The 25,180-nt window shown below is 36.2% G+C and overlaps 1 protein-coding gene across 18 annotated transcripts in view; it reads right to left on the bottom strand.

Annotated features, from left to right (window-relative positions):
• The window catches only part of unc-104 (kinesin family member unc-104), a 39,506-nt gene that overhangs the window by 4,936 nt on the left and 9,390 nt on the right, over positions 1-25,180 (bottom strand). For 6 of the 18 annotated variants that reach the window (XM_043423255.1, XM_043423258.1, XM_043423260.1 and 3 more), the window contains 22 exons: positions 21,330-21,487; positions 21,029-21,168; positions 20,550-20,588; positions 19,848-19,988; positions 19,252-19,698; positions 18,912-19,114; positions 18,453-18,570; positions 17,864-18,036; positions 17,477-17,655; positions 16,490-16,630; positions 15,724-15,861; positions 8,468-8,586; positions 5,800-6,175; positions 5,489-5,579; positions 5,289-5,404; positions 4,459-5,029; positions 4,126-4,306; positions 3,765-4,012; positions 1,792-2,148; positions 795-1,100; positions 577-713; positions 385-486 (listed from right to left, as the gene is read on the bottom strand). In XM_043423255.1, the coding sequence (XP_043279190.1) occupies positions 385-486; positions 577-713; positions 795-1,100; positions 1,792-2,148; positions 3,765-4,012; positions 4,126-4,306; positions 4,459-5,029; positions 5,289-5,404; positions 5,489-5,579; positions 5,800-6,175; positions 8,468-8,586; positions 15,724-15,861; positions 16,490-16,630; positions 17,477-17,655; positions 17,864-18,036; positions 18,453-18,570; positions 18,912-19,114; positions 19,252-19,698; positions 19,848-19,988; positions 20,550-20,588; positions 21,029-21,168; positions 21,330-21,487 (4,481 nt within the window). The remainder of the gene's footprint in view (positions 1-384; positions 487-576; positions 714-794; positions 1,101-1,791; positions 2,149-3,764; positions 4,013-4,125; positions 4,307-4,458; positions 5,030-5,288; positions 5,405-5,488; positions 5,580-5,799; positions 6,176-8,467; positions 8,587-15,723; positions 15,862-16,489; positions 16,631-17,476; positions 17,656-17,863; positions 18,037-18,452; positions 18,571-18,911; positions 19,115-19,251; positions 19,699-19,847; positions 19,989-20,549; positions 20,589-21,028; positions 21,169-21,329; positions 21,488-25,180) is intronic. The other 12 variants (XM_043423264.1, XM_043423265.1, XM_043423268.1 and 9 more) reach the window with 10 other exon arrangements.

The raw sequence follows: 25,180 nt of genomic DNA, 5'->3' as shown, positions 1-25,180 counted from the left end.
AAAACTATAATCAATCATGAATTATCAACCGATCCTTTAGGTCTGAGAAATTATAATTTTATATTATTCTCACGTGATCAATTTGTAAAGCATTGATGTATCTTGAACAGGTGAAAAAGTATCCTCAAACATCGCTCTGCCGCTATCATCCGACGAGCCACAAAATTCAATTTAAAAAAATTCAATAATTTTTGGTAATTCGAAATTCGTTATGCGCATCTACTCCGGAAAAATAAACTGTTCAATCACTAATAAAAAAAAGTTTCTAAGCGACATGTTTTTCTTTTGTTTTTTTTTTATGTCCAGCCATTGAAATAGTTGTCTTTTTCATTACTTTCAATGGATTAAAGTCGTTTAAATAACCATGATGATCAATTGACTCACCTTATCTGACCAGCCAGAAGAGGATTTATAGCATATAGCCAGTCATACACTTCTTTGTCGCCGAGGGTTTGTAACAAGTAACCTCTGTGTTTAGTCACCACACTTTTGGTCAAACAAATACATTATTACTCAAATGATGTTATTGGAATTTAGATGAAAATGAAAATACATTTTCAAACAAAAGAAACTTACCTAAACGTATTTGGGACTTTGACCATAGCGAGTTGATCTTCAGAATATTCAACCTGAGCAGTTGCCAAATTAATAAGGGCACGCTCGACCGGATCCTTCTCCTCCCGAAATATAAATACGTAGGGTCTGCGTACAGCCTGGAAAAAAATGAAAAAAAATTTAACAATCTACGGAGAGAAAGAAAGCAGTCCGATAAGAAAAACACTGAAAACACTCACGACCCATCGCTTCTTCCAACCATTAGTTTTGTGTTCAAGGACATTGAGATAACCCTTCCTCGCGATAACAGGACTTATACGAATTTCCTCAACTTCTGGTACATATAACACAAGACTTTCCTTCAAAGGCGACGAGGAACCAAGGGGAGGTGGAGCAATCGAGGCCGATTGATTCGTCGTTGTCGTATCGTTCGGTCCAACCCCAACCATCATACTCTCCTGCAGCTCTTGAAGCCTCGCACGCTCCGGCGAACTCAACCTAAAGATGCACGACTTAGATCTGCTCCTCACAATTATCCCCGCAGGCTGCAAGTAACCACTCCTTGTACGACCCCAAAAACGCCGCAAACAAGCCACTCCTTTGTTCATTTCATTATTTGTTTCTTTCGTTGGTTTTTTCCACTTTTCAACAATGTCCAGAACGAACAATTAACTTTTACTAGCATCGGAGTACATGGAATGTAGTATATCGAGAGAAGGAATCAAAAGAGAAAGCTTAGAAGCACAGGAACTCGCGTAGCTTACACAGCGGATGACAAAACGCATGATAGATTAATCCACGATGAGCTTAAAGCCGATTTTTTATGGTAACATCCATCGAATCGATTATTCCGAAAGAAATAAGAATTTACCCAAAACAAAATTAACATTGGAATCGTTTGCGATTGAAAAAAAAATTGAAGTCTATTTAAAAATTGTATAAACGAAAATTCAAAATGCATTTCTTTTAGAAAGAAAATTTATAACATAGGAAAGTGCTCTTGTTAATATGTACTCTCGTTAAAAATAATAATCCAGCAATATTTGTGAATAAATTTATCTTTGGTTTAATCGAAGAATAAAATCTTTCGGAATCCGTTTGAATTCGCTCGACGTAAATTTTTTTTAATTTAGATGGAAAGTAAAACATCATTTTTGTTTGGTAGCATTTTGTTTTTGATGATGGACTGAATTTTTACTACGGGCGTTTTATTTCAGGCATACAACGGAGGGTTACCTCGAGCTCTGCTTGGCCATTGTCCCCGAGACACGAAATTCCCGAGGACGAAGACGCGCTAATCGTGCTGTTGGTGTATACTGACTCTTGTGACGACGATGACATTATCGAAGATATGAGGGAAGCGGACATGTCCGTTATCGTGTCCTCGCCCGGCGAGACGTCCGAAAGTACGATTCCTGGTTCTTTGTTCGGTATCCTTCCCTGTATGAGTTTTATGTATTTGGTAGCAAGCTCTCGTTCTCGATCCGTCATTTCCCAAGGCTCGTAAAGGTCCTTCGTTGAGTTCGAACGCTTCAACTTTACGGGACTCGCATGCGGGTCGTTTGTAGCCTTTGCGACCATGTTGCAAACCTCCTGAATCAATAAGGTACGCAGAACAAAAAACCTTAACGTTAGAACATGAATGTGAATTTTGCAACCTGCTCATTCCAATACCAATTTATCAAGTAATTCACTTCATAACTTTGATCCACGATCCACCCATTTTTTCCCGATAAACTCCATTTTCATTTATTATTCTTAATTGTCATTTCAATGTCCACTATATACATGAGCCAAATTAGAATTACTTGCTGCTGATCGTCAAATGAGTCTAATTTCACGCCATATTTTTCATTTCATAGTTTTTAAAGAAGATTTTTAAAAAATCGAGCAGAGGTTTGTAAGCAACGGGCAGAATTCGGACTTAAAAGTTATCGAAAAAAAAAACATTCTGAAATGTATTTTTCGTGGAGTCCGTTTATCAGGTCGGTCAAAATGGTACAAAAATTCGACGCACATTTTTCACTTCGCTTATATTAAGAACGTTCACGAATAAATCGATTTTCTATAGATTTTCTTAAAATGTGGATGACATATTATTTATAGCTTCCTCAATGTACTTGCAAAATTCTGAAGACCATGCCCGTACCAAAGTGGAGATATTCGTTGTAGAAGTTGGAAAATTTAACATGCAAGGTATAGACAAATCATGAGTTTGAGAGACATTTTAATTCTCAGCAGTCACAATTTTCTATAGTATTTGATAAAAAAAATTGCATCATGATAGATATTGATATTAGGAATAAAATATTTAAAAATAGAGATGCTCAACCGTGTCGTTCATACGTAATAACGATTCAAAGCTATAAATTTGACGATTTTTCGAGCGTGCCACGGCATGAAAGGGATGATGCCGTTATGTAGCGGCAACGCTGCTGGGCGACGGTACGTAAGTGCAAGGGGGGGGGGGGGGGAGAACTACACGCGCATGCACACTGGCAGGAATTTATTTTCATGATATTCAACGATTTATCTCATAAAGAGTTGTATAAAGAGTTGTCAATTTAAGCATTTATGGCTAGACATTTTGGCTTTCAATTTTGGAGACTTTTTGGGAATGACACTTTTTTATAAAAATAAGTTGTTCATACATATGAAAGTTCAATTTAGCAATCGAGATTATAAATATTAAAATGAGATATGAAAAATTATCAACAATAACAAATAAATTAATTTACACAAAATGGAATACCAGTGATCGTGAGCTGAAAGTACGTGGCAGGCAAGCAAGGTTGCCAGATCTCCGCATCGCTCTAAGGATACTTGTTTTAGTGTATATGTATAGGGTGCGCCAGAGTCTTATTCGTATTAGTGCGTAGAGTCCGTGCTAAAAGTTTCGAAGTAGGGAGAGCGGCGCGCGCTACACACGGACAGTTGAACTAAGCCGAGAGAATACGGAACTTTTGTCTTCGATGAGTTAAGGACGTTCAGTCGTGAACGTCCTTAACCTTTAGAGAACGGGACTGGTCCCTTTAGGGACCACCTGCTTGGTCGGAGATTTGCCCTGAGGTATACATTCGATTTATATATAAATTACACGATTTGAAAGATGTCAATTTGAACTGAAAATTTCCCGTCCTCTAAAGTTTGAGCAGCTTTTCCTAGAGAATAACATAGAGTAGTGAAAATTCTGTCGGAAATATTTATACCTTCTCGCTCTTGGTGAAATCGTGTGAAATCTTGTTGCACAACGAGACTTTGTCGATACCGAGTTTTTCTCGCATTATTAGCGTGTGTCTGACCCTTTCAACTTCTTCGAGCCTCGTCAGTTTTTCCAATTCCCATTGATGATCGAAGATCAAACTGTCACCACGTGGACGCCATCCATGAAGATTTTCCTCGCCTCTGACGTACGTCGATGACGTGTCCAACACTCTGCGTTGACGTCTTTGAACACCTGAAAGCGAAACGGTAATTGTCAACGATCAACACCAAATCAAATTGCCTTTCCCTTGGAATATTTGACAAAAAAAGATCGGTTATCGTTATTTTTATAAATCAAATTCTTACCAGCTTCGGAAGAACGTCGAAGTACCAATTCGTAGACACCGCTCAGTCTGTTGGCTTCTTGATTCTTATAATTACCCGTGAATAAGTGTTTGAGCGATCGTGGCCCAACCCTGGCGTCACGACCATAAATGATCATACTCAGATCCTTTGTGACAATTGCGGGCCGGCCGCAATTTTCCAACTGAAAAATCAACATTTATTACTCTCAAAAAATTCTTCTCCCTTCTCACTCGAACTTACTCAAACTATAAGAGCATACGGGAAGAAAGTTGAATACGATGATGAATGTCAAATGTCAAAATGAACATGCACGTGTAAGTTTATTTGACGTACCTCGAGATATGCAGATATCGTCATGAATATTTGTTCACCATAAGATGTAACTCTGTTGAGTAAAGCTGAATTGTGTAAAGAGCTGTCCCAGGCAGCTTCGAATCGGAACATGGATCTGTCATCGCCAGGAATTTCGAGATATTCTCCGGGGAATAAACCGAGTGAAAGGACGGAAGAATCATTGTCTTCCTCTTCGGGTTCGGGTGTATTACGAATTCTTCCAACAACTAATTCCCTGACGTCTTTCCATCTCAACTCGGATGCGTGTTCATGGACTATCGTTATTCTTATCCGTCTTTGTATTCCCTGATGCAGTAAAAAGAGACCACGGCATGGCAAATCGTCGCTGTGGTCAACGACAGACGGTACGTATTCTCCGTTTGGCGCCAATTCACAAATCTCGAACCATACGAGAACGTCGTATTTCGCGTGCACGTGAGAAGTACTCGGTGACGGTAAGACCGAACCGAATTTCGGTGATCGTACCGGTTGACTTATTGGAATCGAAGGCGGTAACATTCGTTTCGGTGGTTGCCTTATGCTGTTACTACCATTTCCACTTGTGTTATTACTGTTTCGGGACGATAACATTTTTTTTTTTTATGCTCGGTGGACATTGAGTTCAAATTTTTGAGTCTCACTGAATTTAATACTAAACTACTAGCGTAAGGAGGAAGGGGGCACTAAAATTCTCCGAAGCATAGTTTTAAGTTTGACCTGAACGTAAGAATTCTATAAAGTTTCAAAAAATATAGTTTCAAGAGATTCAACGAGTAAAAATGCGCGAAAACGACGGATTTCATACAGTGAAAGTGAAATATTTAACTCACTAATCGAGCTTGGCATCTTTATGAAGTGGGTGTTGTTGATAGTGACCAAAGACTTCGAAGACGATCGGTTGTAACTTGAGGTAATCAACGAAAGATTTGGTGACCGTGACGGTGATCTGTAACGAAAATAAAAAAATATTTGTAAATTATATTTCTATAACTTATTTCGTCGAACAGCGGGGACATTTCCAGATGCTCACATTCTGAAGATGGTAAAAACCAGGTGGATTTCCTTTGCCCGTGTTTTTCACAGGTTCAGTAGAAAATGCTTCGTCATGTCGATGAAGGAAACTATACAAAAAATTGATACTCGTTAAAGCGATGAGTCTGTCATCGCACAATCGTCAAGCCATTGACAAAATTTGAATAAATATTGACTAGAGATGAATAATAATGAGCGGAGGGAAACATAATGGAGGACTTTTTTCCTCAAAATGTTGCTATTAGACTACAGGCCGCTCGAATTCGATAAACATTTGTCGCGGATTATAAATAAATCGTTCAGACATACTTGAATTGACAAAATATGTCAGCATATTCGGTAGAAATGCCCATCGCCTGTAAGACAGTAACTCTGAACGTGAATTCGGCACCAGGTTGAAGGTGATCTGGTAATTCATCTTCCTTAGTGTCGCTAGAAACGGAACTATCCCCTCTGCCACTGTCAGCATCACCAACTTCATCCTCGTCTTTGACACAGTCCTTACTTTCCGTTTTGCCCTCGACGACCCGCTCTTCCTGCATCATTATCTGTTGATTCTTGTCGAGAGTTTGAGCCAACAATGTTGAACGTTTACTTGCTCGTCCTTGAGTACCGAACAAATCGTCCTCAAATGATATACGAGCAGACTGCCTCACACCACTCGAATATTCACTGTTTTCCTCTTCTAGAACAAGGGTTTTGTCGAGTAATCCACTGGTGATGCTCTCATTCCAGATTTTTTGCATACACGTTCATACTAATTCATTGAATACTCCAAATTGAGACTAAGTAATCTTGAACGTCAATAATTGTGTTAAATAACGCAAATCTCGATTGGACTATTAAGGCCATAGGACCATAAGTATAGCGAATCAGTCGCAGAAGGTATCCGCAATATTCTTCGAGGGAGTGTTGGTACTAATACGATATTATGATCTTGCAAGTTTCAAACCTCTATCAACTTGGGTTTTTGAATAAATCGAAAGAATTTAAAAAATTTTTTAAATAAATTTTCTCAACAACAGTTGAATCGATTTTAATAGAAATTCGACACATTTAAGGGGCATATAGAGATTATAAAACGGCTATTTTTTCCAGAATTGTTCGTTTTTTTTTATGATAGCTTTCTGGAACAATTTTGAAACTGTTTTTTTTTTTTTAAATATCTTTTTCGATGTAGCGTTGTCCCTGAAATTTGCAGATTGATCGGCAAAGTGCGCCATGTTGAAAAACAATGAAAACCGATTTTAAACACTCAAAATCAATGTATTCCAATTTTTAAATCATTGGAAATTGGAATGAAGCTTACTTGATAAATTAGGGTGTTAAAAAAAGCGATCTTTTTTTCTCCTTGGAGCTGAAACGGAAATCGTTAGTACATTAAGAAAATGTAATTGTCCCAAAATTTTAGATTTCTCAAAAAATATTTAGGTAGTGCTCAAGCTACTTTTCGATATTTTCCTGTTTTATTCTCAAAAATTCTTATCGTGTGTCCAAAATAACGGGTGAAAGTATTTTTTAAAAACATAGTTTTTCAAAATTACATGTTATATCATGAAATTTTTGCGTTTTCTTAAGCGATTGGTTTCAAGTTTCCTGTATTTTTCATACATGTACTATAAATTTTTAATTACGGAAACTTGATAAGGCGGCGTAGAAAAATGACATACTAAATAAAATTGTGTTTTGCCGAATTCAAATTCTCTATTTCAAAGTCTGATATTTCACCACAGAAGATGATATAATTTGGGACTTTTTTAGTTTCCCTAATCTGTCGAAAAATAAATGTAGGCAAATGAATGCAAAATCGCTTGAGAGAACGCAAAAATGTTTGTTATAACATATAATTTTGAAAAACTGTGTTTTTACAAAATTCTTTCACCCGTTATTTTGGACACACGATAAGATTTGTCATTTGTAGCCACACTTTTTTCAATCTCATGATTTATATCTAAATACGCAGAAAGAAAGATAAACTATGCAAGGCAGACTTTAAAGTTTTTTGAGAGTGACAAAATTTCATAAGATTCATGGTTGCAAGGAACACTTTCTGCTATGAGAGCAAGAAAAATTTTCATTTCACGATCTTTGAAAAAAACTAACGATTTCTGTTGGAGCTCCAAGAGAAAAAAATATCGATTTTTTTAATCACCCTAAAGCGCATCCAACATAATACCAAGACGTAATACCAGAGTTGCGCCAAACATATATTGGCGCAACTCTGAATGTACGGTACATTTCATGCTAGTCGCCAAAGCTAGGAGTTAGGTCGCTGATGAGCGATTTAAAAATTTTTATTTAAAAAAATACGTTTTTACAAAAGTATTTACAATATTCAATTGAGGAAGGCGATTGTGACCAGATATTAAATTATATGCAAGTAAGCTTCATTTCGATTTTCATATATTTAAAATATTGAAATACATTGACTTTAAGTGTTCAAAATCAGTTTTCATTGTTTTTCAATAAAGCGTAACTTTCCGATCAATTTGCAGATTTCAGGGACAACGTTACATCAGAAAAGACTTAAAAAAAAATAGTTTCAAAATTGTTTCAGATAACTATCATAAAGAAAAAGAACAATTTTGGAAAAAAATGTCCGTTTTCTAATGGTTATTGTGAAGATTGTCAGATTTTTTTCCTATGTATAGTTTCTATATGCCTCTTCCACGTGTCCAATTTCTATTAAAATCGATTGAGCTGTTGTTCAGAAAATGTTTTTTTTTTTCAATTTTTTAAATTCTCTCGATTTATTAAAAATCCCAAGTTGATAGAGATTTGAAACTTGCAGGATCATAATATCACATTAGTACCAACATCCCCTAGCAGGATAATCTAGATACCTTTTTGGTGCCGATTGGCTATGCTTATTGTTCTATGGCCTTTGTGTCTTATTTTCAGTCCAAAACTTTTGTGATCATTCGATCAACTATGCTTTTGCATCGACTATAGTTAAAAGTATTGTTGAAACCCCTACCGACAACGGCTTGTACTGCCACTCTAAGATAACCTTTGACGTCGCCCTTCTCGTTGACAATAGCAACTTTGTGAATCAGTGGTACCGGATACATCAGGTTGCTTAGATACACGAAGGACCTTTAAATGCAATTAATGAGTGTTTATTAATAGGTTCTGCCGTTTTTTTATTCAAAATAATATATTATTTTTAATATTTTTTTCCGCGTGAAAAAAAAACGTTTTTTGCGTAAAATTCGTAGAAAAATAATGAGGCAAAAGAATGTGTTTTCGAGGAGTGTCTTAGATTTTTCTAACATTCAATTCAATAGCTTTAGTCGAAATAGAAACAGAAGTCAATAGCAAATGCAAAATTCAACTTCTTCGTGTAATCCGATAAAACACAGTCCAGGTTTTTTTACGCTTTCACAAATAATTATATTCTTTATCTTAAATTTTTATCTTCATCTTAAATTTATCTTAATTATATTAATTATAATTAAGATATATTATATCTTATATATTATAATTATATATAATTAATTATATTATAATTAAGATATATTGTATAATTATATATTTTAATTATATAATATATTAATTAATTGAATAAAAATTAATAAAAAATTAAATTTATCTTAAAATAAAATAGATAGTAGGGAAGACCGGAGCCAGTTGGCCAATAGAGCAAGCTGACTAATAAACAAAAACATCCAAACTACGGAATGTAAACATTTGCTCGGTTGATATTACGTTCATGGTAACCTCTCACTTATTCATGTGTCTCAATGCGTCGGAGCGATACGTCGTTTAGAAACAGTAAAAAAATTTCGTAAATTTGCATACTGAAGCAAATATTTACGTCGGCGTTATCTATCCCCTGCTACCTCGAATATTTCTCCAATTAATACAATAGTTCTCTACATGAAAGTTTATATATTGAAATATCAATGGGCATTGTATTTTTTTCAATTATCGCTAAAATTTTCTGATAGACCGTTTTGTTGCTAAATAACAGTGTGAAACAAGTAGGCCAACATTGATGCGGTGTTGGTTAACACATGCATGGGTGGTCTGTCTTTTATGGGATCCATTGCTCAATAATAGCCTGTTTTCAGTGCCAATGAAACAAAAATGTTGTTTCGTAGGCTTATGTCAGCTTGTCAAGAATAATGAAAGAGATGTATCCAGGAAGCAACCTCAAGAACATGTATTTGCTGTTTAAATACGGAGCTCAACGGACTTTGTTGTTATCATCAATTGAAGAGAGATCGATGTATCGGTGTATTGATATGAATTTTTATATCTGAGAAAGCATTCATATGCAGATCAAAGAATTGTTTTGAGAACTTATTTGTCAAAAGATCATCGAACGCAATGCCGAATAATTTTTTATGAATAATTCGCAATAAGATGCAATTCCTGAACCACCAGGTGTTCTATGACGGCATTTTATACGAAAGTTATTAAGGCATTGAAGGGATTAAGGGACAATTTGAAATTTCAAAAAATCGAATTTTTTAAATGCATTTTCGGAATGTACTATATGCCCTGAAAATTTCAAATCAATCGGGCAAATATTTTTGAAAATACAGGTGTACATAAAAAAAGTTTCAAAAAATCGAATTTTTTTTATACGAGGATACTTCCTCAAAATTTTACATCGATCTAGCAAATATTCTTGGAAATACACGCATATTCGTAAGGACGCCCGGAGCACGACAACAAAGCGAGTGCTCGAGAGAGGAGAGCAGCAGCTCTTGTTTTGGTGCGCGAAACCTGAGTTGACCCATTTCGTTGTGTCAGAAAAAAAACAATAATGCCGAGGGTCTATCGTGTCCTTGGGATTAAAATTTAGCATTCGGATTGTCAATTGGGCTCAATGCCCATATTTACATCGAAAAAGAGGATGCGGAGCGCATCAGAATGTCCGAGTTGAAAGTGCACGAGAGAAGAATAGCTCGCAAACGTCAACAATTAGGGGTTTTGGACACTACTGATAACGAGAAAGATTCATCATATGGCCCTAGATCAGATGAGTCCATGTAAGTTGACAGAAAAAACTTTCAAAGATGTGTGAACCAATATTGAAACTTCAAACGCGTTTTTCTCAAAACGGTGTTTTTGGGGTCGGTGAGCACGATTTCGGGAAAACAGCTGAATCGATCGGTCTGAAATTTGGACACAATCTTCTTAAATATATTTTTCAGGTAATGATCGAAGGAACAAGACTTCCGATAATTATTTCTATATTTTTGTAACGATTAAACATGAAAAAAAGTAAAAAATCGAAGTCTCCACTTTCCAAAGCCACCATTCTCTCAAAAATGAAAATTTCAACTATTCCTTCGGTCATTAGCTGCATTCATCTATTCCCTAAAAGAATCTTTTTAGTTTTTTCGTTTCAGATAATCCAAACCCGAGTTATCGTGCTCACGGCCGGATGTCTTTTTTTCGAGGGGCTCCAGGAGATCTTCTACGGGAGCAATATAAACGAATATTTTGCAAAATAAAAACCTCAATTTGAAGCTAAAGAATGCCTCTACACGCGAGTTGCAAAATTAAAAAGTCGCAAATGATGTGGCTTATTTAAATGGGAAACAGAGAATGACGATGAGAGACCTCAAAAAAATATTTTAAAGGGCTGACATTTTAACAGGCATCATATCTAGAGACACGGCAGCGTCTTAACGCCAAGTATTAAAAAGAAAATTTTGTAGGCGGAGCGAATCAAGACGAGCCGTATATCTTTACTCAAGATTGGTCGATTTCCCCTCACTCGTAAAGTTCAAGTGGCCGCCATTTGTGGGAAATTTATCAGATGAAAAAAATGATAGTGACACATGATAACGTGATTTATGCGATTCCTATGATGAAAAAAATTTTTTTTCATGATACTGGAACTATTGAAAGATGTTCTTTGAAGAGAAAAAAAAACTAATTTTTTATTCACTCTAATGTACAGTCTCAGCTCATAAGACTATTTTTGTAGCAAATTTGTTTATCTACAAGTTGCCATTTTTATTTTTTCTGTATTGAAACGGTTCGATATTCGGAAGATGGTCAACTTTCCAAATATTGGAAATTAAGATTTTTTAGATCCCCTTCTCCTCACATAGGAGAGGTATCAGTGTGCAGGTTCGTGCACTGACCGACGGATTTTGCTAGGAGCGGATAAAGAGCACCGAGTGCAACTTTTGACCGGGCAGAATGTAATGTTTTGATGGTTGACGTGCTAAATCTCATATAAACGAGGGGTAATACTCCATTATTTCTTTATTTATACACAATTTTGATAGGAATAAGGAGGAGGAGGAGGAGGAGGAGGAGGAGGAGGAGGAAGGAAAAGTTGGGAGCCTTATAGGCATATGGTGATGCCTCGCTGACTCGATAGCGCTTCATCCATCGCTTCCTGACAGATTTTCGTGAGACGAGAAACTGTGCTAGGGGATAAGGCTGCTTCGTTATAGTATATTTAATAATCTAAGCATTACAACCGTTTAAGTATAAATTTTCATATAAAATTCACTTTTAGTAATGATGCCGAGAGTAATATTGAATTTACGGACATGGTTTAATGGACTTTATTGTAGAATATTTATTTGTAGAATATTTTTACATGAAAATTAGCAGAACATTACCAATAATAAAGAGAACAACAGTTTTTTCAATACTAATCAAATAGGAAACATTCAATTCCGATTGATTAATTAAATTAATTTTTTTTATTTTAATTTTGGATATTAACTAAGGACTTTCGAACACGATGGATAAAAAAAAAGTTGCCCTCAAATGACGCACCCTAAGCAGTACACTGGGGGAACAGGTGATATTTCTCACTTTCCGTACAGCTTCCGGCCGTTTTCTCCAACATTAATCTAAGTTTAAATTTAGATTAGGGCGGGATCTTCAAACCAAGTATTTTAACCTTCTAGAAAACCGTAAAACCAATGTACCATTTCGCCCGGTATATGAATTTTGTGTTATAGTTAATCCGTGATACCAGATACTAATTTGCATACTTTGCAAGAGCGATTTTAACTGTCATTATCCAATAAGCAGTGGCTCACAATTTCTGTAACAGTTTTGCTGGTAGTTATTCAGAAGTGAGGCACCACCTTAAAACGACTCTAATTTTTTTTATAATGCATTTTATGGATCAGTAATGATGAAACATGCAATATTATGGCGGGAACCTCCAACACCATAAAAAAAATTAATAAGCTATAATGTTAAATGGCAGAAATTTCCCTGACTATTTGTGACGGGCTGGACTAGCTCATTAAAAAGGCTTTTTGAGATCGCTAGCTAGCGTGTTGAAGCCCTGACTATATACTCAAGGCGCGTCAATATGCTGCGATAGCGTGTTGATACGCTGATTCAAATAAATGCTCAAAATTTTTTAATGCGCTACAATACTGCGTTAACACGGTGAATCGACCGATGCGTTTTCTAGCGCGGCGCACGCTGAGACAGCGCGTCGACGCAGTGATTCGACCGATGCTTCTGGTGTATAATCGCGTTACAATATAGCGATGATTTTACCGATGAGTTTTCTAGCAAGTGACACACCGAGATGACGCGTCGACGCGGTAACGTGATTCGACCGATGCTTTTTGTGGCGCAAATAACACCACTATACACGAAGAAAAGCAGGTGGTCCGATGGATTGGATCTCAGACTTTCATACCACGGGTCCCGGGTTCAAATCCCGGCCAGAACACCAATGAAAAAGGGGTTTCGACACACTATTACAGCGTGTTGTACGCTAGCAGCAACGATATAATCACCGCGTTGACACGCTGCTACAGCGTGTCGTATGTTAAAACAGCAATGATAGAATCACAGCGTTGGCGCGCTGCATAAACGTGCAGAAAAAGCCCTTTCGACGCATAACGCGCTAAATTACCGTGTCACAAATATTCAGGGTTTGGCACAAAGGTTTGCATTTAAGAGACAAGCCCCCCCCCCCCCCCCCCAGACACACACAATACAAACTTTGGACAAGTGCGGATGGTTGGATTGCGAAATCATTGGATGTGTATGCGGAAACGTTGGACACGTACAAATTGTTGGGTTGGTCTGGAACATATCTTTGGAAGAATTTTCGGAATTGTTAACACCCCAAAATCCATGAGAACCCCCCCTTCAAAAGGGACGAAAATGTCCGACTTCATCATGTGTTTTCTCAAACTCCCCATAACTTATGGAAATAATAAAAAAATATCAGCCTCCCCCGGTTCAAATTTACTAATAGTGACATACTAAAGACGTTCATAGTAAAAAAAAACATCCCCTAAAATTAGGGTGGTGCCCCACTTCTGCATAATTACCAAAAACTCTAAAAGTGAGGTTTGATCCTCGACCTTTTACATTCAGCTCGAGCAGTTTATTTCGTTTTGCCATGGGGGCGAGAGAGATAGTTGCCGTTCCGTAATCATTGCACCGCCAACCGGTAGTTTTAGTGGCAAAAAATTTGTCCTCAGAGAGGCCGTAAAAAATGTGCTTCTATGTATGTCTCAGTTTTTTTAACGTGGGCACACGAGCAGAATGTAAAAAATCATAAGGCGTAACTGCGCGTAAATTTTCTGTGCCAAACATGTGATTGAGATCTGACAAAATTTGTGAGACATCTGGTGTTAAATTTTCAAACTATAACCGGGGTGCATTGCTCATTAATACATATCAATTAACTTCAAAAAATGTGTTTACGCAAAATTAAACAAAAAATGTAAGTAGTTGCGTTTACACCTCGCGAAAAAAAATAACAAACAGAGAAAAAAAAGAAAAAAGAAGTTTCGATGACTAGAAGTTGGATCGGACGATGATCCGGCCCAACATATCACTTATTGTTAAAACTAGCAATATCTATCCTGAATATTTATTACTAATGCTATATTTACACGATGAGCCTATACCACACACGGACTTAACACGGCGATTGCACCCCCGTCTGCGCCATATTAAATTTAGACCACGCCTCCATGTCAAATCCCAATAATATATAAATCGAGTGTTTCTATGTGTGTACAAATAATAAAATAAAAAATGCTGCAAATAAAAATTTGCAAATTGCTTCCTCAAGATGGTCAAGATGCACAGTGTTCAAGATGCACGATGCTCAAAGCTTACTCTATGAGGTGCTATATATTTCATTTTGGCTTCCTCATAGAGGAAGCTTTGAGCATCGTGCATCTTGAGGACCGTGCATCTTGACCATCTTGAGGAAGCAATTTGCAAATTTTAATTTTCAGCATTGATTTGTATACAAAGAAATAATGTATTTTCTCTACCTTCTTTTACGAACTTTAATTTATCTCTTTGTTTAAATTCATAAAAAAAAAACTAAATGACGAGCCATCAGAAAAAACAGTTTGCAACTTTCATCAATTTTCATCGTTTTTCTATTTACATTGAAATTAAATAATTCTGACAACTTTGCTGGAAAGTATAGAGAAAGTCCAAAAATTGAAGCGGTTAGACGATTTTTTGAAAAACTCATATTTTCGTAAAATTCAAAAAATCATAAAATTTAAACCGCTCAACCAATATTCCCCAAATTCAATACCAACCTTCCTATTATGATAGTCTATTTATAAAATCAAAATTATTAATTAATCTTAAAATTTTCAAAAGTTAGAGCGTCGACACCCTTTTTATGAAAATTTCAAAACGTCGTAGAATTCGTAATTTGTTTATAAATTCTTACAAAATTATCAGAGAATAAAGAGCTTGTATAGATTAACATCTGTGCAAAGCGGTAGCCTTGTATCTCAAACCGTTTCCGAGTTATAAGCGTTTTAATTTTGCAGTGCCCTAACCCACACACACGCACACGCACGCACGCATGCACGCACACACGCGCGCACGCACACACACACACACGCGCGCGCGCGCGCATTCAGACATTTTTTCTAGATATAATTTTTTGATGTTTTGGGACATTTTAAGCACATTGACATTGAAAACTGTAAAAAAAAAATTTCATCATCACATAGCCTCCTCTATGAGAAAGCAATAAACTGAATTAATTTACTACACTTTGATGTGGAAGATTGCTTCTATTCAAAAAAATCATTTAATTTTTTTAATTGTCTTTAGTTCCTTGTTTACAAGCAATAGTTTAAAAAGTTGGTCAACCAGTCCCGGTCACTATTTTTTGCTGCACGAATATTCATTTTGAAACACTTTAAAAAATAAATATGTGAACGAATAGGATTGAAATGGATTGAAAAATGAAATGATCGATGTATCAGCGTAAAAATAAATTTTTCTCACCTCCCAACCATGCGGAACCATGGGAATCTGTCGTAAAAGGGATCACCACCGGTGATACTTTCAATATTGTAATCCGGTGAAGTGGGCGACAGTTCAGCTTCATTGTGATACATTTCGCGCATGAGTTCCAGTCGTTGCCTGTATTTGTAAAAAACAATGTTACCTTTATGTGATTTCTATTAATGAAAATTAGAGAGAACTTGTTGAAGGGGACAAAATTTGTTATAATAGACGTATCAAGAAGGAAGTGACGAAAAGTAAGCATAAACTCTGTGTCTTGGAGGAGCACTTATATAGTCTCATTGTTTGTTCATTCAGTTAGCCATATGTGTTCTCGCGAGCCTCAAGCTTCGGACAAGCGAAAGCAGAGAAAAGCACACAGGCCGTGCGATCGCAAATTCCGGGATTGTGAGTCCGGAATAAAGAAAACAAAAAAATTTTCTGGTCCAATACTCAACGTGACTGTGCAGCGTGTATGAATCGAATCGTCCTAACGTTTCTTTTATCGCAAATCTCGAACCCTAATATTATTCATTTCTTCGATAACAAATGATATTCCAAAAAATAAATTCTTTGATCAAGATGTATTGACGTTTCGCGTCTGTTTTGTAGCAGCGTGCACTCAACTATGTTAAGTCGGGAAAAAATATTAAAGTTCGAAATTGAAAAATCGAAGCAAATGTTATCGCCAAAAGATGATCTTTCTCTTTTCTGTTTCAATGAAATTTTCATTTTTTATAATTTCAGTGCGTGACCGAGCACCAACCTCGAAGGCAAAAGGTTTGCTAGCGAGAACCTCTGATTATGCTGATAAACCGGAAGGCATTGGAAAATATCCTCTTTCGCCTCCGGACTGCTGGCACTCAAGTCTTCATTGTATATGTGACGCATTAGCTCCAAGCGTTGTCTATTGAAACGAGATTCACTTAGGTTCGTTAGTCGCTCAAGCTTCATTTGTTTTGGAGCCAAAAACTGTCGATAGCTTTCTACCTTGTTGAATACAAACTTGATTCGCGGCGTGATCTTTCATGTGTCAATTTCGTCCGATAATGCATGTTTTATAAATTCATTTTTATCACGCACTCTTTGTTTCACTCAAATCACAATCAAATTTTTAATTTGATCTTTTTTTATCGTTTCAAATTTCAAAACCGATTGCCAGACGCATTGGTTCAATCAAATTCCCTTTAGTTTTATTTTCCATTTTCTCTCCAAATCCATTCAAATCTGGCAACCCTAGCCGATGTGAGCTTTAAAGTTAGATTCATTTTTACAAAACAAGAATACCATCTTCAGCCAACGGATCTTTTATAATGAGCCAAATAAACAAATAAATAAATTCTACCTTTCGCATCTCCTTATCTTCAAAAATATATGAGGAAGAAATGTGAAAGGAAAGTTACCTCTTTTTCGCCAACAAGGTAAAAAAACTTCCTCGAAGAAATTCGTTCGTCAAGAAAAATTATTCGGACGTAGAAACGGGTCACAACGCTACTGACTCATTCGCATAAAACCAATAGCTCGATCTTTGAGCCTTGTTTCATGACTTCATGTCGAATTTCGTCCCGATTTAATAAACTTAATGAAATAAAATGATTTTTTTATCAATTCATGTCTTTTGCCTTTGAGATTGACCATAAGACACGATCAAAAAACGCGATCGTAAAAACTCTCATTTACTTACAAAAGAAAATGCGAACGAATGATTTATTTTGGTGTTTTTACGTATTCCTTCAATTGCAAATTCACTGACCGTAATTTGTCCAATGTCCAGTAATGAGTGGCACCATTTTTCGTATCTTGGACCTCCACTGCTACGATTGTGCGTGGGAAAGGACGATCTTCTTCCTCCTCATCGTCCATCACCGGCAAAAGGTCAGCGGGTAATGGCGAGTAGAGAGTGTCGGTGAGAAGCGTGAACTGGAATTGCACCTGAAACACAAAACAGCGAAATTTCCAATTTTTCCCATATGTTTCGGACACAAAAAATTCTTTATAAAATTAATGACTAAAGAACGAGAATAGTTTTTCATTCAGCCTAATATTTGATTTCCCGTCGAAAAAGCCACCTCTTTGATTTTTGGAACGTTTTCAAACTGCGTGCACCCTTCACGATGGAGAAACGAACGACAAAGTTTACCTTCTTTTTGAGTTCAACAGAAATGGCATTGGCTTCCTTGAGAAATATAGCGTTTCCCCAAAGATCGTCTCTTAAACTGGTGAACTGATGATACTTCCATTTCCTAAATGCCCACGCTGCCAGCTGGAATTCTCGCTCGCTCCAGTTGCTCTCTGCGTCAAACAATGGGTTGACTGAAATGCAAGCCATCACCAGGCAAAACAGTCAGAGGGCGAAATAGGCGAAAGCAATTTTGTATGTTTTTTTTTTCTTTTCATCAATCTTTTTTTGACATACAAAATCTTTAGTTTTTGAACATTCTCAAGTGAAAATGCGTGTGCTGTATAATTGTGTTAATTGCAAAAACGAATAAATGTCGACGATGTTGAAATGCGACGAAATTTATTATCAGCAAGACCTGTTTCGATCGTTATGCAAAAGTGCTCGGAAATTGTGAAGCGTGAACGAAAAACCGGTAAATCAAATCAAACGGCAATAATTTCATAGTTACTGGAAAAATCAAATAATAAGACAGTTCAAACGCTTCTTGTCAATTTTCAACGACGTAAGCTTTGTATACACCAATCGTGAACAAAGTACAAGCACTCACCGAATATATCTTCCTCGATATTGTTGAAATCTTCAGGCGTATAGCTGCTGTACATTGACATGGTCATGCTCTGTTCTTCGACTTGTTTTTGGAGGGCGTCTATTCTCGCCTCATAATTCTTTCGAAACAAATAAAAAAAATAAAAAAATAAAAAAAAAACAGAAAAGTAAAGTGAAGAAATTTTGGAGTTGAAAAGTAATGTATGGAGAAGCTTCCTTCTTTTTGATAGGGTGTGAAATTGGGAAATTTGTAGCCATCCCACGAAATTTACATGTAAAGTGCAAACTTGGGAGTTTTTTAAAGTAAGCAATATCGCGCAAGCTTTCCCATTTGAAATCCAAATTATATCGCGAAAATGTCAAAGAACTGATTTTCCTTTATCGATGAATTGATTTCCGTACTTGATTATGCAAATTTGAAACAGGGGTTTGGGTCGAATAAAAATGAAAGTAGACTGACCTTCCGTTGTTCCTCAAACAGTAGATCAGCCTCTTCTTTTTCTTTTCGGAATTGTTCCTCGAGATTCAACAAACGTTTTTCCATTTCGGCTTTAAGATCGATACCCTGTTTCTCCAGCAATTCAATCTGTGCGAAATTCCAATCAACAGTCTCGCCATTCGCTGGAGTTTCAGCCGGTGAAGTTTTCTCTCTGCGTTCACGAACTGTTGGATGGTAAAAGAATAAGAAACGAAGTTGATAAATGCGAATTCGAATGAAGTTTGAAACTTGAAAGTTTGTTAACTTTCTAATTTTCCGAACAAATTATTTCATTAATGTTTCCACTTTTAACTCAACTTACCCTGATCAGGATGATTAAATCTAAAAACATGATTTTTCCCAAGAATAACTCTTGAACCAGTTTTAAGAATAATCGGTTCAGAAATCTCACGGCCGTTAACATAAATAAGGGCCCCTTTCCTCGGCATGAGAGTTATCACGCCTTCGTGATTTTCGAAGACGCAATGTTCGCTCAAGATGTAAGGACCACAGAGCTGAATATCTTGAGGAATATTCGCCTCAGCAGAGCCAATTCTTGTGAAACCATCTTTTATGTAATAAATCAAACACTCGGACATCAACGGATCCTCATTGAGATTAACGAGATGAGGAGTTTTCTTCGGTGAGAATACACCAACGGTTACCCCATCTTCTTTGACCGCAACCCCCATTTCAGCGAAGACTGCTTCGCGTTGAAGACGAATCAACTCGGTACGTTTGAGCTTTTCCTCCCAAGTCTCATTCAATTCTGTATTAACATCATGTATCATGTATCATGTATTTTTCCGACAACGAAACGAGTTCACATAAAACGTGCTTCAATGTAAAACGATATTATAAACGTCCGGTAATAAAACTTCCACTGAAAGATCCTTCAACAAAATAATTATGATTTACCGGCTATCAGTTTTTCCGAAGCTTGTAACTGATCAACAGCATTTTCGGCGAAGGTCGAAGTAGGATGTGAGGGAAGTCTCTGTCGTGATTCCTTATCGTCTTCTTCGCGTTTTGACGATTTAATAATGACTGGATCGTCTCCTGTAGAGCAATGAAAAAATAAAAGATTAAAGGAGTTATTCAATAAATGTGGATTCAATAATTGATAAAAGACAAAAGGCGTTATCGGTAATTACATCGAAAGCCAGTAATTGAGTGCTGTTCGCTTCTCACTGTTGCACGCTATTTAATTTAGGGCCTACGTGTTCGTTTTTTTTGCCATGCAAATTTACCTAACACGTAGATCAATGTGTGTGTGTGTGTGTGTGTGTGTGTGTGTTCGCGCGCGCGCGCGCGTGTTGCGTCGTATGTTGGAAATTCTGGTGTTTTGTATATAGAATGAGTTAAGCTTGACTTTAGTGACAATTTGTACAAGGAAAGCTTCGACCCACGCGATATAAAGCCGATAAAAAAGATTTATCTCCAGCATGTTTCAACAAATATAATAATAGATTGAAAAAAAAATGAAAATCAAGTTGTAAGTGTGTTTAAGAAAATACTCAAAAATCAAAATTCCTCGTGTAACGTTCTGAAGGCGTCTTTTGATAAATCTGACAGCATATAAATTTATCGCATTCTCTTCGATTGTGCCTTTTTACTTACTAGATTCTTTTTTTTCATAACAGACTTTGCCATCTGGCCCTACGTCGAGGAGAACGTGATCGGGGACAGAGAAAGAAAACAATATCACAATGTAAATGGCAACGAACTCGTACGAATATTTCTGTCAATCGTTTCTTTCAGAGTCATTTCTCACCTTCTTTTTTAACTCTTTAATTTATTATTTAGTACGCGTTAACATCTTTTCCGGATATACGAAACAAATTATTAGGCGTAAATTACTTTTTGGTTTAAGCATACTTGACAATTTTTCTTTTTGAGTGATAAATTAAAAAGAAAAAAAAAACAAATCTATTCTTTCAAGTTTGTTCGATCGACCATTCATTGCGATCAATATCATTCATTTCTAGGATTCTCTTCTCGGATTTTTCTCATTACACAATCAGCTCCAGATGATTTGTATCATATATTGGAGTAGATAAAATGATGGAGAATCAACGACAAATAAAAAGGAAACTTACCTTCTTGAACATCGATACCCTCTTGCTTGAGCAACTCTCGCAGCTTTTGTATTTCCTCTTTGAGTTCGCGTATGAGTTTGGCATTTGCGTCCTCGTTAACGATTGCCTTGCAAACAATTTGTTTCGCTCTATCTGCGTATCTACGATTGAAAAAAAATGTTCTATCATAATATCAGTACGATAAAAGTGAATACGATCAGAATATAATAACAGGGCACAAAAATTCAGTTATATTTTAAGGTTTTTTTTAAGTGAATCTTTTTCAAGAAAAGAAGTATTGGCTAGTAGCATTTTTCATTACCGAAGAGTCGAGAGGGTCTCGTCGTAGTTTATATCAGCAGGGCTGACAGCTGCGATCATCGCTGTCTTGGAATTGCCACCGAGATTTTCGCGGAGCAACCAAGTCAGAACGGAATCCCGATAAGGGATGAAATCCGCTTTCTTCTTTTTCTTTGTTGCCTGAAAAACCATTTCTCGCCTCAGTAAAATGAATACTCGTTGTAAAAGCAATGCTCATTGTTAAAAGTAACGCTCATTGTTATGGTTCAATCGATGCTTTTTTCACGTTTGTCAACTAAATGGGAGGGATGACAGTACAATGAGGTGGATACAGATAGTCGTAGCTAGGAGTGTATGAACTCGAACTCGTTTGTCAACTCCGAACGATGGTTATTGGAAATTACAGCAATTGTTTTTTTTTTTTGCATTTTCGTCCTTTCACGCAGCTTCGATACTGTACGAACTATAAATCAATTGCACCCAATCGTATCACAAAAATAATAAAAAGTCGTTTGTACATTTGATTAGACCTATGCACGATCTGTGTATAGTTAAACGCGCTAAATCCGAATCCGAAGTCAGTTTGCCCAATATACTGTGACGTAGAAATTTTCCACATCCCACAGATTTGAAATTTGAGCCGCTGCTCAATGTACCGGCCACGATGCTACCCATAGGATCCCCATTTTTGGCGAGAGAATTAAGATAATTCTAAAGAAGTTGAATTAATTGCGTCCCAAATATTTTTTTTATTTTTTTATGGCGAGAACCGGAAAAAGAAGAAAAGAGGGGCGGTGGCGTACCGCGAGTATACGAGCTCGTTAAATTTTTAATGAGCATTAAGCAGGACACACGTGTGGCTTACAATAATTGAGACTCTTCTCTCTTTCTCGCCTTCAAGTCGGTCGGCTGATATTCCCGTACAATATTTGAATTCAATTCGAAATTTAAAAAAGCGTTCAATTCGGTATCCGTGCAATAAAGTCTTTCGCCTTAAAATAACATCGGAAATTTTTCATCGGTTTTGTCACGTGTTAGTAGCGGAAAGCAAAGCAGCTCACGGAAAAATCCACACAAGTTACGATAGTTTCGTAGCCGAATCCGGAGATCTTCCATTCTCATTTATTTAAAATTATTTTCTCCGTTTCTGCGTTTAAATGTATAAAATATTCGCGAGTGAGTGTAAAATTGTATGAGTGCCGTGTTGATTGAATGAAACCGAGAGATTATTCGGGTGTCGTGAAAAGTTCGGTAATTTTATCGATAATAATTGTGACATCCATTTGATAATTGCGGAACAGACATTTCGCTAAAATATTTTCCTCCAGTGAGTAGCTCCACCGAATGGAATATACGAGCTCATAACATCTCTGCGTGAGTGTTTAGGCTCCCCGTCGTGTAAGTGAGAGAATGAGAGTGCTCGCGAATATTTCCCGGGTTAGGAAAAATTTTCTGTGCCATTACCATTTAAAACCAAAGTTTATATTATTAAATTCCACCGATTATGATTTAATATTAAACGACGGAGTAATTCAAGGTTTGATTTATTCTCTTTTTTTTTGTTTTTACCAAATTTGGACTCGCCTATTTCGCTATATGCCAAGCCGACAAACTATCATTTTCCTCCAATCATACTATGTCACTTCGGTGACTGTCGCTTACGGGAATAACATCTTTTCCCCAAATTATAGAACAGTATGAGCGAAAGCATTTGATTTCGTGACAAATAGGAAAATTTTGGTCACAATACCTTCAAAATCTCAAGCAAATGGGAAAAAACTGAGAAGATGGGTGGAAACGGGCTGAATCCGACTCCGAGGTTAAGCTGTCCAATACACTTTCAAAACTTCGAGTAAATTGCAAAAAACTGCTAAAAATGATTGACTATGTTTTTTACGTATTTTGAGGAGCTAAATACGAATTCAGATTACGATTAGCTCGCACATCCTTGGAACTTTGAGTAAGTTTCAAAGAACCGCTGAAAAACGATGAAAATTCCGAGAAATTATATGGTTATAAAAAAAGGACATTTTTTTATCGAAATTGAGTTTTTTTTCGGAATTCGTTAATCTCAATTATGCATACGAGCGTAAGATACAACAGCGATATTCACGAAGTGAGAAAAGAACTTCATTAATCTTAACCCGTTCTTCAATTATGACGACCCATTCGAAATTTCTTTAAACGATTTGTGTGCAACGGATTTCTCTATTTCTTTCTATTTTCCCACAAAAGTCTCTAAAGAGGAAAATAGAGAGATAAAATAAGAACAGACAAAAAAACCAGTTGAATAGATTTTTCGAAGAAATAACAATGTGTTACAAAAGTATAACGGTGTAGGATTAATCAAGTTATTTTCTCACTTCATCTATGTATATTAAGGTGGTCTTTATTTGGGGTCAAATTTTATTTTACCCTTTGTGCCCCCTAAATCAGTTCGAAATATATAAAAAGTAATGCTGTAGTTTTTTCAGATTTTTAAAACAATGCTTAACCCTCGACCACAGGGGTTGAAGCTTTCCGTTTAAAATACATGGGGTTTTGTTGCCTTTGTGGTCACTATTTTTCTGTGGGTCTAAAAATATGTTTGGAAAATCTTGAAAATTTCAGAAATTACTTTACAAGCATGCTGCTATACGGAAAAAATTTCCAAAATTACCCTCAAAATGTTGTATAGCATCACCATACTAACCCATTAAGGCGCGAAACAACGATTTTGGACACGCAATTTCAAGTATTACACAACTTTAATTAACTGAGGAACAAAAGAAAAATCCTTCAAAATCTGATATGATATAGGGAATTATGATATGATATAGGGATTAACTGCGATTTTCACTTATTTGGCGTTTTTTCGCAATTCGCTAGAAGTTTCGAAGGTGTGTTGAACGACCTGACCCGAGGTTTGAATTTAGTATGTTAAATTACATAAAAAATATACTAGATCTGTATTAATAAAATATTTTTTGCATCCATAATGCGATTTTTTGCAATTTTCACCCATTTTCACCATTTTTTGCAATTTTACGCATAAATCTGGATTCGGATTCAACGCGCCAAAATACAGGGAGATGTATGGGTCGGAGGGAATGTATAGGGACTACTTTTTAATTTTTGAGTGCCCATTATTATCAGTACCGTAGGAAAAAAAGTATTCGCAAAAATCTCGTACGTGTTACTTGGCGTTGAAAGCCTATAATTCGGATAAAAGGGGATTAACCAACGTTTATAGAAAGTGATAAAACGGAATTCGAGAGCATTTGTTAGGGCATAAAAAATATTCAAGCATCGTATGTATATTAGACTGGGCCAAAAAAAATCAATATTTTTTTTTCTAAAAAATATATCGAGTGTATCATTCAGATGATGATCAGTGTATCATTCATTGATTCGTTAGCTAGAAAATTCCAAAGTAAAACAGTCAAATCGAAAAAACATATCGATTTAAAAAGCTTAATAACTCGGAAACGGCTCGTTTGAAGAAAATTTTCAATTAGACTTTTTTGTAGGAAATTCAATTTTATATAAAAATGAGTGGAAATAAATTCTTTTCACTCCAATCTCTTAGCAGTTTTGACATAAAACATCGAATCATGCATAAAAATCAAAAACGGCAATGATAGACCTCTTAAAATTAATATACTATATTATAATATTATACTATATTATAATATAATATAATATAAAATTAATAACTAAGGGCTCTAACTTTCACTAAGTTTTTTTTTCATCATTCTGAATAATATTCTCGATATATTCTTTGAAAAAAAAATATTGCTTTTTTTTGGCCCAGTCTAATGTATATACGGAAAAATCACAATGGACTAAAAAGAGGGAGGAAGGAGAATTACTTGTTGTACAAAAAAAAATAAT

This window comes from Venturia canescens, chromosome 7 (assembly GCF_019457755.1).
Source record: "Venturia canescens isolate UGA chromosome 7, ASM1945775v1, whole genome shotgun sequence".
Lineage (NCBI taxonomy): Eukaryota > Metazoa > Arthropoda > Insecta > Hymenoptera > Ichneumonidae > Venturia > Venturia canescens.
This window is presented reverse-complemented; position numbering and strand designations above follow the sequence as displayed.